Source organism: Exserohilum turcica, assembly GCF_000359705.1.
Source record: "Exserohilum turcica Et28A unplaced genomic scaffold SETTUscaffold_9, whole genome shotgun sequence".
NCBI classification, from domain to species: Eukaryota; Fungi; Ascomycota; class Dothideomycetes; order Pleosporales; family Pleosporaceae; genus Exserohilum; species Exserohilum turcicum.
In genome coordinates, this window is record NW_007360310.1 from 102,311 (window position 1) to 118,258 (window position 15,948).

The following is a 15,948-nucleotide window of genomic DNA, read 5'->3' on the forward strand; positions in this document are numbered from 1 at the left end:
AAAGCGGATACAGAAGCGAGGAGTACTTACAAAGGGAGCTGGAGAGGATCTACTCGCTTAGCGCGAGGCTAATCAGCAGATTGCTCATGAAGAGCGTCAGAGAGGAGAGCGATTAGGTGTTAGCCGCCAGGCTTTGGCGCGCTGTAGTAGGTGCAGAGAGACTGGCCATAACTCGCGTACGTGCAAGAAAGATACTCTAGGTACTGCTTAATCTATTATGTTAATATGTAGTAAAACAACTATATTGTGGTGGAACTACAGGCTTATAGAGGTGCGCAGGTTTGGTGGGGTGCGGCGCTCGCTTGCCTGCGGCGCTCGCTTGCCACATACGTTATATATTTTACATGACTCCAACACGCGTTACAAGGGGGGTATGGCCCCAGCATGGCCGTATTCTAAGATTGGCTTAATACGAGAACCATGTCGTCGAGAGAAATTGGGCAGTCCCTCTAATGCGAGGGGGGCTAGTGCTAGTGTGGTTGGATTTCCTTGCAGGGGGTGGTGTGACAACGCCTAGAAGCCGGCTAAGGCGTAAGTACGGGCCGAAAAGCTTGGGTTGCTCTCCTGAAAGGAGAGCCGCGCTATACTAATAAGCCCCTGCTACGCATGCACTGCATTCTCATACGTACATAGGAGGAAGCACATGTTGACAAACCTCGGGGCGATCCGCTGATCTTGTTCCCAGCTTCGCATCGCTGTCTTTTGCTCGATGCAGTCGGACTTTAGGCAGTGAGTCAGTATAGCGGGCTAGCTTGGGCCCATTCGTACAGGCGCAGCGGTAGTATGATGCGACTGCTCGGACAATTTCAGCACTGACAGGGAAAGGGGGATCGTTGCAGTGGGCTGGAAGAAATTTCGAGAGAAGTGGAGGGGTGTGGAGTGTTGGGGCGAAATGTCTCAGTCGATTGCATCATAGCGGGCTCAGGGCGGTCGACTTGTCCATTGTTATGATTGTTATTATTATTCATATGCCACGGCTGAGTTGTATAGGTGTAGGGAGTCGCTAAAGCAGCTGCAAGTACACGTGGACATCACGTGCAAGAGCCACGCGCATTGACAATATTCCGGACGCAGCCGCTGTAAAGAGAGAAGAGAACCTTGCTTCCCCCATTCTGAAGGATGTTCATGATCATCCTACTAGATACCAACACAGTCATAGTTGAAGCATACCTGGACATAAAAACTACATTTTCACGCCGTGTTGAGACTGGGAGGATTAAAAACAAAAAATAGAGATAGCTCCTTATTTTTAGATATAGCAGAGAGATCATGGCCACAAATGTCACAAGTGCAAGGGGGGGTGGGGCGCTGGGAATAGTGGTGAGAGGGCATCTTCCCGAACCGCGGACGCAAAGCTATTAGCGTGCGGCTGCTAGCACATGTGCTAATACGATGCATGTTCTCCAGGAGGTCAGCATGAAGATTGCTCCAGCATGGTAGTATATGTCTATAGATGTGCCCTATTTCCCATGCTGATTTCGCAAAAACAGCGCCCACATGATGGTGTCTCAGACTTCGGCTTTGCAGGGCACGTGCATGGCTCCTCGTGGATCGTCACGTGCAGTGCCCACCTAAGCTGCTGCGCCACACTGGGGCTTGGCAGTGGCAACAACTCCCTTTCACGCAGGCTGCTCTCTCTTCCACTCATCCACACTCGACCTCCCCACTCCAACTCGCACAATCTAACCCTCTACTTTACGCGTCAACACCATCACCATGGACGAAGATCTCATCGCCTTCGGCATCTTCATGCTACTCTTCCTGTCCTTTCCATTTCTCACCGTGGTCAGCATAACCGGCTGCGTCGCATACTCGCGCACCAAAGCCTGGGACAAGGCCCGCAACCAGCGCGCCGTCAGCCTCGAGTCGTCGGAGACCAACCGGCTTGTTGCCCAAGACGACGACGAGTCAGACTACTATGACACCGAGGATGAGGAGGAGCACAGCAAGCGCCAGGCCGAAGAGGAGGCCGACAAGGACATTTCCTTCAACCACAAGTTCCGCAAGGAGTTTAGGAATGTCTGGATGGGCAAGGGCAAGGCAGATGTCCTGAAGCAGAAGGAGCGCGAGGAGAGGAGGAAACTAGCAAAGGCTGTGGCAAGGGAGCTGGATCGCCGAGACCGCAGGAAGGCCAGGGCTGCCAACAGAGTCCAGTCTTCTGAGGACCTGCCTGCCTACACCAAGGCTTAGCAAGCGCCGTTTTGTGGTTTGCCTCTTGTGACAGCAGTATGACTTGTGTACTGCCATGTGCGAGGGGTAGACAGCTTTCTCTTGGCTACAAATTGATACCCTTAGTCTTCCAATCCATGTGTCCGTTTCTACCCCTGCCGAATATAGTCTCTATCCAACATGTCAAACTTTCGAACCGTGCTATCATCTTAGTTGCAGGCCCGCTTCGTAGGAATCCTACCCGATGGCTCTTGTTGTCGGGAGCATGAAACTGTACAAATGCCATGTGACAGTTGCACAGTGACAGGATTAACCAAACATGGTGCTGCACTGGCATTTGGGCTGTTTATTCCGAAGAGGACAGCAAGCGTCTTTTGGAGACTCATCATCTGCCATCTGTGTAGAAACAAGAGTATTCATATTACATTCAGGAGCAAATCCAGCAGCCGTAAGCTTCTATGACTTTGTACACTCGAGGCAAACATGCGCCATCATGTGGGAGATTCTTCCTACCCTGGATATGAGGTCAACGCTATTCCAATGACATGATTTCCACGCACCTCTCATGCCATCGATACTCGTGCTCTTCGGAGTCGATAGACTGTGAAAGACTCGCATTGTGACCATGATGTCATGGTCATTTTTCCCGCCTTGGTCATTCTATGTTCCTTGATCATCTATTGTTTGGTTTTTGACATGAAAGTTCAGGCATATCTTCATCTTTGCTGCCGTGACAATCAACATAGCAGTTTCGAGCATTGTCTGTTCAGCCCACGACCCAGCCAGACGCAACTCAAACTAGTAGCTTTAATCTGACCTATCGCCTTCCCCTTCCCACGGGAGCCTCCGCCATCGGAAATGCCGTCGCCACTTACCGTACCACACCCTAGTCGCTAGTCGAATATGCGCACACTAGCCGAAGTGCAACCTCCGACACGCATCTTCAGGAACGCTCCCGTACTGGGCGTCAACCGACCCCCTCTGGACAAAACTGTGCCACCCTGCAAACCTTTTTAGATTCATGCACCCCGGACTTGCTGACTGCGGAAGCGATAGCAAAGCCGTTGAGCTGGTTCTGATCAGCGGACAAAACTGGGGTACATCAAATCCGAGGCAGTGGCGCGCGGGAAGAGGCGCACGGCGTCCTAAGACTATAGTATGTTCTAGTTTAGCTTTCACGTAGAGTCTTTTCACCCCCATGCCTGAATCGCTGTACCTTGTGGCTTATTCATTCAACCACTGCATATTCGAGAGCTATGTAATGAATACATGGATAAGTAGGTCGTAGGACATTGGATAGGGTGGTGCGAAATCCTGTGGCTTCCATAGCTGTCTATCCACATTGAACTCCAATCCTTGACTTTTATGTATGCGTCTTGGACGTTTCAGGGCCAGAGCAGTAGCTGGAAATTCTTCAAACCACAAGACAGTGGCTCCCATGCATACCTTTCGCGTCGACAGATTTCTACATGTGCAAAAGCTCCAGCGCCGTGGAAATCAATCGCGAGATTTGTTTGTATTGAAGCTACTGCTGCCTTGCAAGCGGTGTGATGAGTATTATCACTGCCTCCATCCGAAGTTCTCTCTTGGGTATATGTTCCCCTTTACTAATCTAGGCGAGGATATCTTCCTAGGCTCCTCAGATCAAGAGCTCGAAATGTCTTCGATATCCGCCGGTGCTATATCCGGAGTTATTCTCACGAGTCATACATGTCCGGTCGCAAACTACCTCTGAACTCTTGCTGCCCAGAGCTGCAGTAGGATGATTGATTTCAAGAAAACGTTGTGCGATTTGTTCGATTCCACACGCAGGTCTGTGGCAAGAGCTTTACTGCCCTGGAGAGCTACTGTCAGTACTCGTGCCACGCCTGCTCGTCCGATGGCCGACCTGCTGACTCTTTGACCCGGATTCGCGCGGAAAATCTGTTGCCCATGACAAGGACAGCTGGCCTCAACACACTCATGTTCCCATTGTGCTGCACTAGTCAAGGCTGTGGGGCCAAGCTAGCCTACTGCCGTCGCTGTCACTGTGTCTGCTACCGACTTCATGTCTTTGTCTATCGATCTGGCCATTGTGGACTGACTTGGCCGCAGGCATGTTCTTCCAGTGGATATGGTGGAAATGGCGGTGTCACTTGCTGTCCTTGGTGTTAGTCTCTCCTTTGTTGGGTTCGTTTGGAGGAGGCTGGGGGCCTCGGAGGGGAGATTGGGTGGTCATGTTGTCTGGTGATTTCTGTCGTTGCCATGTTCACCGCCTTTTATAGCTCATGAGTAGCTGCAATTGCATGGATAGGTAGGCAGGAGAGTCAGGTCCATTCTCCAGTGTTGTTACAGCTCCCAACACCATGTCAACCTGATTGGGGGACTGTGAAACAGGCGCAAAGGCCATGTATATGGAACTACGGAATGTAGGCAAGATGGCTGACACAGTCATATGGTGCTAGAGCACAGGCATCATAGTTGCGTGTGCGATTCTCTCCCTGAGGATGGGCATGGCGCCCTCCAGAGCCTTGAACCTGTATGGCCGGATTTGCTTGGTGAAGTGGCTGTTTTTGGTCGTGTGCTTGCCTGGTGCCGAAGATGGCTCGCTGGATGCTACTTGGAAAGCTCTTGAGCGTGCAGAGGGAGAGTAGGAAATATGTAGGAGGGGCCGGGACAACCCTGGGGCCTTTGGCCATTAGCATAAACGGAGGCATCGAAGGTACTTGTGTGGATACATCTGACTGGAGTATTCGGCGTTAATGCCTCAGCTCGAGGCCCCGTGGCAGGCACTTGCAGCAATATCGCTGGTGTGATATTATGTGTGTCTTGTTTTCCTCTTCTTCTGGTGCTCTCCGACTTCTGCCTCACTCGAGACGGGCGGGGAGAGACAGCTCAGCACACCCACGCACAGCAGCACGCGCCCTCGCAGCCCAGCCGTCGACCCGGCGGCAGCGAGCAGCTGGAGGCTCTCAACAAGATGCAAATCATGATGCGCGCCCCGAAGGCGTCCTGACTCGCTAGCGGGCATCGCCATTGGCCCCCGCAAATTTACTATGTGCCCCATTCTCGTCTCAGTGCACCCTGGCCATCTCCCACCGTCGCCCTCCCTCAATCCATCGCTATTCCCGTCTCAGGCATCCAACTCTGCACCTTTACCTTTGCACATGTCGCAGCCACCACACCAGCACCAGCAACAACACCCGCCAGCGTCGTCTTCTGCGCCGGCCTCGCAACCGTCGCCCCCCCAGCCTCGCCCTGCGCGGTCCAAGAACGGCTGCAACGCGTGCAGGTACACATCACATGAGCCACGACGAGCTGCGAGGCACAGACACTGATGACCATGACGGCAGGAGGCGCAAAGTACGATGCAACGAGCACCGCCCGCGCTGTTCTCACTGCGAGCGCTTGAATCTTGACTGTACTTGGCACCGTCCAGCTCCCGCGCGGAGCAGCAGCATCTCGCATCCCTCCCGCTCGCTCGTGACCAGTGCTGCCCATGGCCAGCATCCGTCCTTTGCCTCGGCCTCGCTGCCGCTGGATGCCTATGGCTACAGCCTCGACATTTCCGGCCCGCTCAGCATGGGCGTCTGGGACGAAGCCATGCTGCTGAGCCCGAGTGCGTGGCCCACTGACGCCATGCCCGCGGCCGACTCCATCTACCAACTCCACGATGCCCATCAGTCCGCAGGCCCGCTGGTCGAAGTCGCTCCCGCCGTCAGAAGCCAGCCGCGCCACTACCGGCCCGACGCAGAGTGCACGTCGTCGCCCTTTTCCACCGAGAGCGCGCCCAACGGGCACGCCGTCGAAGAGCTGCTGCTCAACTCGTTTCTCCAGATGCTCATGCCCCCTATCCTGACGCCCGTAGAGATCGGCCCAAAGTGGTCCTCTACGCGCGCCTTCTTCGCCACCATGGCAGCCGAATCGCCCCTCGTCAAGAGTGCAATCATGGCTTTTGCCGCCATGCAGATGCAGCGCGGCGGCCTGGGCGGAGACGCTGCAAAGGTCGACTGGAGACTGCTCTACGACAAGGCCTTCAGCCGCCTGCCTAGCCGCTCCGCAGAAGCACGACCCGCTGACAAGGCTGACGGGGCCTCCAGCCATGGGCTCAGACATGTGCTCGCTGCCCTCTTTCTGCTGACGTACATTGATCTGTTGACAGAAACCCTCACCAGAGCGCATGCCAACCTCCGAGAAGCCTACAACCTTATTCAAAACGCAGAGTCCAAGACCTTTTCGCTTCCTGAGCGTCGCTTGATCTCCTGGCTGCGTCTCCTCGATGCACGCGCCGTATCGACAGCTGGGGGCGAGGGACTGTTTCTCGCAGAAACAGACGAATCCCTCTTCGATGCCTCGCCTGCCGCCATCCCCGGCTTGGAGCCAGAGACGTCTGACCTTGAGATTGAGGACATCCTTTTTGACGTCTTGTACAGACCCGGCATCGTCTTTTTTCACAAGATCCACTCTGTTGCTGGCCGCATCACACGCATCGATCCCTGGCATCGTAGTCGTGGTACTGTCGAAGACGAGACAGAGGTCATGGCACTGGCTGCCCAGATTTCAAAGGACTTGCACACCATTTACAGCCAACGTCCAATATTGATGGATCACGCCATAGCCGGAAACCTGACTGAAAAGCATCTGGCTAAGAACCTGGCACGCGCACTCACCCAAGGGTTTCGCACATACCTATGTAATTACTACGCTTCCTTCCTGCATCTCCACCGCGTTGCATATGTTCAATACCCCAAAACCCAAGATGTCATTGACGCTGTTGCAAACATCAAGCGCTTGTGCCATCTCATGACGCAGTCCGATGAGCGTCTGCCGGTAAATGTGTTGTGGCCGCTTTTTATGGCAGGCTGTGAGGAAGTAAGTCGCCATGGTCTTTGTTTGGATGATATTGGAATGAAGCTACTAAAAACATGTTTAGGAGGATGTCGAAGAGCGAAAGTGGATTCTTGAAGCAATACGGGGACTTGGCGTAGCCACAAATGCAAAGGCTACAGCTGACCTGCTTGAAGAAGTACAACGGCGACAGGATGAGAGTCAGAAGAGGGTAGACGCTCGGCTCTGTAGTTCGCAGTTTTTTTCATCGCCTGACCATTTTGCAATTGTATGAGGGATCGAGGTAGGTTTGCAGACATTCTCCACGCAACCTCTCCAAGTCATGACGTGCGCAAAGCGTGGGGAGCATGGACGGCAGTTGTGGTTGTGGCAAAGCCAAATGTCCTCTGCTCACTCTGGGCCGGTGAGGATGGAGGACGGATCAAGGCCTGAGGGGATTCGAGAGAGGTATGAAAGCCTTTTGTCGACATTGGCATTGCCCAGGTGCTGACCGCTTCAGTATGTATTTTCCCCCCTTCACCTTGACTTCTTGCGTCAACTATGCATGCATACGTGTACTGCAGACGCTGGCGTGGTACGTCTCCTGGTCGGCATTTGGCACATTTAACCGGATTTTCTCCCCCGTCCGACTATTCTCGAATACAAGTTAGAATCACGGAGATTTTACCTGGAATGAATCTTTGACTTGGTGTACCATGACGATACGTCTACAGCGACGCCTCCAACTCATCCAACCCCGAAACCTGCTTCACAATCCACTGTCTTTTCTCATCATCGGTGAACCTTGGGTATGGCCTTCTGCAGTCCGCACTGCTCTCTGGGTACCCCCTCTTATGGGCAACAACATACTTTGTACCGTTGATACCCCCTTTTCCGAAGCCCAATTCGGCGACGGAGAGCTTAACTTGAAGAGCGGACGACTCGGCCAGTTTTCCGGATTTGTACAGGTGATACATGTGTAAGCAGGACTTGGGGAAAAGGTTTGCGACACCAGTGATTGTTCCCACGCCATTGACTATCATTGCCGGTACTAACCAATCGCTTTGCCCAGCGAGGGCAACAAACTCGGACTGAGGGAACGCTGCACTTATCCTGGCAACCTTGGCAATTCCTCCACATGTAAGCTTGACGGCTACGATATTGCTGTGCTTTCCCAGAATCTCCAGCATGTCAGAGTCTAGGTCCAGACCCGCAACTACGTTTGGGAAGTTGTACAGCACAATTGGAACAGGTGAGGCATCAGCGAGCTCCTGAAAATAGGCCAAAATGGCATCTCGGCCCATGGCAAAGTGAAAGTAGGACGGCACAAGCGCAAGGTAATAGGATGCACCTGCTTCCTTTGCTTCAACTGTCTGCTGGATGGCATCGCGTGTGCAGCCGGCCACGCCGCCAATGGTAATGGGGAGGTCAGCGCGGCCCAGCCTTTCGGCGATTTTGCGTGCACTTTGCACGAGCTGGCGTTTTTCGGTCGACGAGAGGGTGGCTGCTTCGCCGTTTGTGCCGGCAATGACGATTCCGTGGAGGCCACTTGAAACCAGGAACTCAAAATGCTGTTCTTGGACAGCCCAGTCGATATCTTGCGAAGACGAGGATTGGAACCAGGTTAGAGATGGCACGTGTATGCCTGGAGGGAAGGCGTAGTTGGCGGCACCAGGGGTGGAGTTTGCGGATGGCATGATGACTGTATGTATGCGTATGCATGTACTCGAGGGTATCGATTGTTGAAAGCAGGGGGGGGGGACTGATGCAAAATGCAGAAGAGAAGAGGGCCTCTGTAGTAGAGATAGGCGCGGAGCCTGCGCCCAAGGTGTTACGGCATCGGCTGCTGACAAGCACCGCATGAGCCGAGCCGATGTGGCGCTCGCGTGTCGGCTGCGCTAACGCGTTATTGCGGGTCCTGCCTGCACTAGCTGCCATTGGGACTTAGCGGCACATGGATTTATATTGGGGCAGAACACATCACGTGACTCGTCGGGATGTCAGTGGCAGTGGCTTGAAAAGTATGGGGTACCCCGGTTTTGCGGGCAGCATAGCCATATGCACACAACTCTTGTCCTATTGTCTGCTTTGGTCACTTTCGCTTTTCGTTTTCGGCTTACGACAGCAGCACCATGGGCGGTTTCGCAAGGGCGCCCGAGGTATGTGACTTCACCAACATCGCTGCAATTCGTACGCATCGACTGACATTGTTGCTTTTCGCAGGACCGGCCCACTCCGCCTGAAGTGGTAAGTTTCAGAGCGACCTGTTGCAGAGAAGAGATGCAATCTCTAACGCCAACTTAGTACAACTGGCGCGTCTACTTGGCTGCTCTCGTCGTTTCCATGGGCGTTCTTGCATATGGCTATGACAGTGCGTTTATTGGGACAACGATTGCGCAAGAGTCGTTCCAGAGAGACTTTGAAATCAACAAGGAGAACAAGAACGACATCACCAGCAACATCACGTCCATCTACTCGGCTGGAGGACTCGTAGGAGCACTGTGCATGTATCCCTTCCTGGAGCTGCTGGGCAGACGGGCGACCGTCATTGTTTCAGATGCTATATTCAGTGTTGGCGCTGTCATGTGCACTGGTGAGCAGATCATGTGTGTTGTGGTGAAAGCCCCCACTGCAACGCTCCATTCCCTATTACAGCTTGTCAAACAATCTAGTCTTTTTTTTTACCATAGCACGCTGACTTTTCTCTAAATCAGTTCCAAGAAACCAACTCAGCCTCGTCCTTGCTGGCCGCTTCTTCACTGGCATGGGAGTAGGCGGCATAGCTGCTGTAAGCCCAACGTACATTGCCGAAATCTCGCCATCTGCTATCCGCGGCCGTCTGACTGGTTTCTTCGAGTCATTTTACCAAACCGGCGCTGTCATAGGTTTTTGGATCAACTATGGAATCGTTCACAACATGGACACAAAAACGTCTATTGCCTGGAGGATACCCATGGCCGTGCAGCTCATTCCAGCTGGCCTCCTGGCTCTTATGATTCCCGTTCTCAAAGAGTCGCCGACCTGGCTGCTGAAACGTGGTCGAGAAGCCGACGCCTTGAAATCATACAGCTATTTCCGAAACTTACCAGAAGATCATGAATATGTTCTTCAAGACGTACAATACATTAAAACCGAGATTGCCAAAGAGCGGGCCACACTTCTCCGAGGCGAGAAACACCCTACATTTCTCAACACCGTCAAAGCTGCCGCACGCGAGGCCGCCATGCCGGGCATGCGTAACAGATTTCTCCTTGTCTTTCTCATGTTCATGTGGCAAGCATGGTCTGGAGCCGCAGCAATTAATTACTATTCTCCTACCATCTTCACGTCCATTGGTCTTTCTGACGTCACCTTCTACACTGGAATTTATGGCGTCACCAAAGCCGGAGGTTCCATCATTTATTTTACTTGGTTTATCGACATGGTTGGTCGCAGATGGCCTTGGATTGTTTCTTCAGTTATTTGCTCGCTCTGCCAGTATTATCTTGCTATCTACATCGCACTGGGCAAGCCTACTATTGGGGAGTCAATGTCGGCATCCATGATCGCTGGCGGCAAAGCAGCCACCGCCTCTATCATGCTTTTCGGCGCAGCTTGGTCTTTTGGCGCCAATGGCGCCTGTTGGGTAAGATTTTCTTATCCAGTGTATAACAAGCTTACTGACTTTCTGTAGATTATCTCAGCGGAGATCTTTCCCGCTTCACAACGCTCTGTTTCCGGACCCTGGGCTGCTGCTAGCGTGTGGATTTGGACGCTAGTCGTAACAAAGTGCTTGCCGTCTATGTTCTCAAGTATGGGGTGGAGTGTTTATGCATTCTTCGCAACCTGTCTTATAGGTGCTGCGATATACGCTTATTTCTTCATACCGGAGACGAAAGGGTTGCGAATGGACCAACTGGACGAATGGTTTGGCTTCAAGAGACAACAAGAGTTCATCTTAGACACAGACAAAGAAAAAGGGACGAGAGAGAGTGAGCGTTTCGACAAAGTCGCTTCACAGCGGACTGAGGCTGTTTAGTGATCTTTTGATCAGGATGAATTGGATTCTCACGTGACTTTTGAGTCACGCCTGCCGCGATAACAATACAAGATGCACGACAAAAATGAAAATCTTTTGGCTACATTCCTCCAAGACCCAATGGAGTTAGTGCAATTGATATTTAAGTGTGCTACTGAAGTCAACTACTATAGGGCATCTAGGAGACACCACTTGATGGCAATAGCCACCATTACCTGCTTCGCGCAGTAGGCTTACACTGTCATTTGCCAGTGCACATGAATTTGACTTCTATCACCTCGCCTCATCTTTAGCTATAGAGATTCAGCTTATTCGCATGTTTCTTTTGGAGCCTTCTGACGAGTAAGGCACTGCCGCCTTGTAAATTAAGTAGATTGATACCGACACCACGTCATCATAACCCTTGAGCAGCTTCATGATCGTCATATCTCAAGAACGCGCGCCTTCGAACATCTCCAAGTATGTACAACTGAACCGGCATATATGAATAAAATAAGAAACGCCATCGACTCTGTGCTGAGCTGACCATGTACATAGCCTAAATACGTGCATACGTGCGAACGATGTTCGGCACTCGATGTTCCATTTGAATGCGATTCTAGCCTAATATGCGCGAGATTGTAAGCATCGCGTTTGATGCGAATCGCAGCCCTTCCACGCAACATAGGCTGTAGTATGTTACTGCATACTTGAGGCGCGTTCATTGCTCTTTCAGCCGCAACCAACATGGCGGTATCAAAGCAATTGTTTTACGGCGCGAACTATGATAAATGTCATCTGTTATCATGCTGCGACAGTATAAGGCCTGACCTTTGTCTCGAAAGCGTTTTGTAGGCCGATCGTCGTGAGTTGATGCCATGTGTTTTCTGACTTTCTTTTTGCTCTTTGCTCTCCTTGCAGCGCTCGCATCCGCAGTTCCCGCAGCAGTTTCTCAGGCAGCGCCCACTGTACCACCGGCAGGTGGAGTTTCTCTGGTATCCCTTGAAGTAACGCTCGACGGAAGTAGTGGTTGTCGGCCTGGCACAGTGAGCGCACTGCTCGCCTCGGATTATTCTGCCATAACCCTCCTTTTTGATCAGTTCTCGGCTGCAGACGGGCCCAAAGCCGGAAATGCAAAGAAACGCGCGTTTTGCAGAGTGAGCATCGGAATGGCAGCTCCGGGCTGGGCCTTTGATGTTACTTCGGCTGATTTTAGGGGGTACGTGCTGCTCGAAAAGGGTGTCAATGCTACTATCGAGAGTCGATGGAAGTGGGTTCTCGACGGCCAAGATTTGAAAGGCAAGGTATATGCTTCGTTACTGTGCGTGCATTGCCTCGCGCTGATCGTGTCTTTTACAGGGGAACATCCAGAAGATTGTCCAGGGCCCATTCGAAGAAGATTTCCTCCTACATAAGGATGGTGAGAGCTCGGTTAGTGAAGGAACAATATGTCAGAGAAAAGACGCAAAGATCCAGATCAGCCTCTCAGCTACCGTGGACGCAGGCACCTCTGGAAAAAACGGATATGTTCAAGGTAGTTCTGCAGACGCTGCATTTGGGCAGATACTGAACATCTCCTGGAAAAAGTGCTAGGAGGTGGGAGGAGAGTGTTGAACAAAAGGAACCAACGTCGTGAAAGCCGAAAGATGGCACATGATGGTGGGCACGTGTCACATGTGTGCCTCATGCGAACGTGTATACGAAACAAATCTATCGAATTTCAATGAAGGATTTGCGGGGTGAAATTCTTTTCCTGCCATCATCGCCTTGAGATGGATGCACCTTGCCCACACGTGAGGTGAATGACGCGGTGGCAGGGCGCACGGTTGTTCCCGCACTTAGCGTTGATCTGCCGCGGCCCGTGGACCCAAAGATTCTGCCTTGTCGCCTCAGATCATCAACGTCCCCTGCGTCAATATTTTTTTGCTTTGGATCGATCGCTTCCAGAAGACGAAACATTTCGTCCAACAGGTCTTGCAGCGGGACTAAGTAAGCGGACATGCGGACATGCGGACGGATCGACAGCCTTCATCAACGCCACCAGCGCCACCATGACAATCACCAGCTACACACTGAAAGTTCTTGTCAGCACTCTATTTGGACAGCTGCTACGCGACAACTTGTACATTGACAGCATTCAAGTCTCGCATTTCCGGCGCCATGCGGGCTCTGGGTCGTATGTTTTCTCAGACCGGTGTTGAAGATCCCGCCGCATGCGCTACGTTTCGAGTCGCCCCCAAAGTTTCGCTTGCCCCTCGAAACAATCGCACGTTTGGAGAGTCCGCACGGAGTAAGACTCGTCACCAAAAAGCATAAAATGGACCAACTCTTTGGTCACCTCTTTGGTCTCAAGTCACTTGCAAAGCCTTGTGCTACAGGGATCAACTATGCTATCTTTGGCCGCAAAAAGACCTATCAAGCGCTTCCTACACCAACCACTGTTCATGGGTGTACTCCGTGCCGAAACGTTCCCCCATTTCGGCACGTCTCTTGTGGCTTGGCATTGCGCTCTTATACACGGGAATTATGCTACCTGTCGAGAATCTGACACTTGGTCACCTGCCATCCCATCACATTTCTTGAAGCGCCAGCTCGATAGTTCTTCTATGGACTGCCATGGCTGCAGTTGGCACACACGATGATAAGTTAGCGGTGCTGGCACACCGTGGTCATCAAGACATGGGAAGTAGTAAGGCTGCAAGGGCTACACAACGGAAAGAGACGGATAGCGAGATGGAACACCATGGCCAGCGAAACGTCAACGTGCATCTCGAGAATCCGAATGCAATTCCACCCAAATCACCGCGGAGAAACCTACAGCCACTACCTTCGTCTCGACTCGCGAGTCCGTCACTGGAGCAATCACAACCACCCCGATCCAAGTTGCCGTCATCTTCTGCTGGCCGAGTGGACATGGAGATAGCCAACAGCACAAGCACTCAACAAGTACCGTCAAAGTCGCCAATGACGTCGTTGGCCGAATCAGGAGTCCTCCCAGGCGTGAACCAAGCCGATCCTGAAGACTTGGCCAACAAGATGCCAGGAAAGACCCAACCGAAACCGTCACTGGATGCTGCGGCCCTATCTCTCCTTCCTATGGACTCTCCTTCTACCTCATGGGCCACTGTAACAACCTTTATGACTTCGACGCAAACCATTTCAGCCCCAACGCAAACCACATCCAGCTCTGAAATGGGTCCAGGATTTGCGTGGCCAACACCGACTACGCTTACTACTACTACGACGGCGGCGCCTTCGTTTAGTGAAATTCCCCTACCCTCAATCAGCAGCTTTGTTCTCTTTTCGAAATCGGAAGATTTAAGAGAGCAGGCTACACCGCCTGCTTTGCTTTCTTCTTCCAGCTTTACAACGGCAGAAGCCATAACTGCATCTCTGCTACCGTCAACGCCTCCTCTACCAACGGTTGTGCCCACGCCTTCCAGCTTCGCCAGTGCATCTAATGGTAATCGGCGAACGGGGCTGACCCCGCTATCGAGGTCTCTCTTTGTTCTTTTTGGTGTCCTAGGTAAGTTGGCCATTTTCATGTCTTGGCTCATTGACTGAGACAATCTGACGATTTCTGCACAGGCGTCATAACCCTGATCATTGCAGCCGCAATCTTCTTTGTAGGAAGACGAAACAGAAAACGCGAGGAAGCGCTAGCAGAACAATATGCCCGAGAAGCACGGTCCAATGAACGCAAAAGGCCCATCTCGAACACTTCCTCTCGTTATGACGATGATCAAGATATACCCGTGTACATGACTGATAGCGAAAGAAACATTGTGCGTCGTGCTGCGACGCAAGATGGTCAGCCTGAAGTACGTTTGGTCTCTTAGCCCCGTCCGTCTTTTTTTCATCCTTTACATGGATAAAGACAGGTACTAACGTAGTGGAATAGATGAACATCACAGCTCCTGGTGCAAGACTGCACGACGCAATCAACACGTTCATCGCAAAGTCGAGACGTCTAACGTACAAGATTTCCCCGTAAAAGGTGTACCCATCAACATGATCTCCATCTATTTAGGTGAACTCGTACGTCATTGCAAAAAAGAAAAAAAGAAAAGAAAAGCAAGACCTTTTGTAATTCCGCCTATTTGTTGTAAATAAATTAATCAAGACTGTATATATGCTCTGTAGCGACGAGGGTTGTACAGACAGCGCGGCGTGATATGATGAAGAGCAGAAAAAGAGAAAATACAGTTTCCTATGGTTAATGTTATTAGGGACTTGGAAGCAGAAGAGCTATAAATTAAATTTATTATATTATTACCTTGTTTGTTGATGCGAAGCTGTTCATGATACGCTCCCAGGGCTCCTGGGCAGCGGCAGGTACTCAGACGTGATAGCCAAAGCAGAGGCAACACGCGGGGAATGTTCCATGGAGCAAACAACCGTGCTGTGAATGACTCGATTTTTCATAGATACGAGAATATGCGTATGAATGGATTGCGTCATGGGTATCATGGAAAAAGGAAATAGTAAATCTTGTAGTGTTATATTGTTTGGAGGATATATTATTTGTCATCTAGTTTGAGATGGCGGAGAAATAGGATGGTGCTAAGCAAACCATGGTTAACGACAAGGTCGAGATGAAGGACACCCACTGGCATGCTGTCGGCTCCAAGAGGAGATTTCCAGAAAGTCTTTCTGATGGAGTAGGCTTAAGCCGATACTTGGGACACGACGGAGAAGAAGATGACGGAGAAGAAGATGACGGAAGAGTATGATAGAGGAAAGTATGTACATGGTATACCTGGATAGAACAGATATGGCCATAGTAGTAGGGAATAGTGTTAGGAGACCTCTACTGATGGACGTGAGGTGTAGAGCAAGCCCTGATTGCCATATCCAGTAAGTTTTGCTTAGTGCAAAGTAAACAGAAGCATTGAATGCAGCACTAAGCGCCACTAGTCCATGTGTAGGATAAGAAAGCCGGCAAAAAAAAGGGCGCTGTAACGATGTTACAACTT

General features: G+C 51.5%; 6 protein-coding genes across 6 annotated transcripts; 5 read left to right on the forward strand and 1 right to left on the reverse strand.

Annotated features, from left to right (window-relative positions):
• Positions 1 to 1,646: 1,646 nt before the first annotated feature.
• On the forward strand, positions 1,647 to 2,349 carry SETTUDRAFT_166155 (uncharacterized protein). Its single transcript, XM_008033142.1, has one exon. It carries the CDS (start codon positions 1,717 to 1,719, stop codon positions 2,188 to 2,190), a length of 474 nt encoding a protein of 157 aa, XP_008031333.1. The 5' UTR covers positions 1,647 to 1,716; the 3' UTR covers positions 2,191 to 2,349.
• Positions 2,350 to 5,451: 3,102 nt separating this feature from the next.
• Positions 5,452 to 7,270, forward strand: SETTUDRAFT_100338 (uncharacterized protein; the record flags this gene model as incomplete). The annotated part of the gene is made up of 2 exons (XM_008033143.1): positions 5,452 to 7,020; positions 7,082 to 7,270. The coding sequence occupies 2 exons, from the start codon at positions 5,452 to 5,454 to the stop codon at positions 7,268 to 7,270; spliced, it is 1,758 nt and encodes a 585-aa protein (XP_008031334.1).
• A 433-nt stretch (positions 7,271 to 7,703) lies between these two features.
• Positions 7,704 to 8,672, reverse strand: SETTUDRAFT_157681 (uncharacterized protein; the record flags this gene model as incomplete). The annotated part of the gene is made up of 1 exon (XM_008033144.1): positions 7,704 to 8,672. One exon carries the CDS (start codon positions 8,670 to 8,672, stop codon positions 7,704 to 7,706), a length of 969 nt encoding a protein of 322 aa, XP_008031335.1.
• Positions 8,673 to 9,107: 435 nt separating this feature from the next.
• Positions 9,108 to 10,993, forward strand: SETTUDRAFT_157682 (uncharacterized protein; the record flags this gene model as incomplete). Its single annotated transcript, XM_008033145.1, has 5 exons — positions 9,108 to 9,134; positions 9,199 to 9,222; positions 9,280 to 9,568; positions 9,690 to 10,600; positions 10,649 to 10,993. 5 exons carry the CDS (start codon positions 9,108 to 9,110, stop codon positions 10,991 to 10,993), a joined length of 1,596 nt encoding a protein of 531 aa, XP_008031336.1.
• Positions 10,994 to 11,850: 857 nt separating this feature from the next.
• Positions 11,851 to 12,565, forward strand: SETTUDRAFT_35612 (uncharacterized protein; the record flags this gene model as incomplete). The annotated part of the gene is made up of 2 exons (XM_008033042.1): positions 11,851 to 12,276; positions 12,332 to 12,565. 2 exons carry the CDS (start codon positions 11,851 to 11,853, stop codon positions 12,563 to 12,565), a joined length of 660 nt encoding a protein of 219 aa, XP_008031233.1.
• A 618-nt stretch (positions 12,566 to 13,183) lies between these two features.
• On the forward strand, positions 13,184 to 14,966 carry SETTUDRAFT_181893 (uncharacterized protein; the record flags this gene model as incomplete). Its single annotated transcript, XM_008033146.1, has 3 exons — positions 13,184 to 14,498; positions 14,561 to 14,793; positions 14,874 to 14,966. The coding sequence occupies exons 1-3, from the start codon at positions 13,589 to 13,591 to the stop codon at positions 14,964 to 14,966; spliced, it is 1,236 nt and encodes a 411-aa protein (XP_008031337.1). The 5' UTR covers positions 13,184 to 13,588.
• Between the last annotated feature and the right edge of the window lie 982 nt (positions 14,967 to 15,948).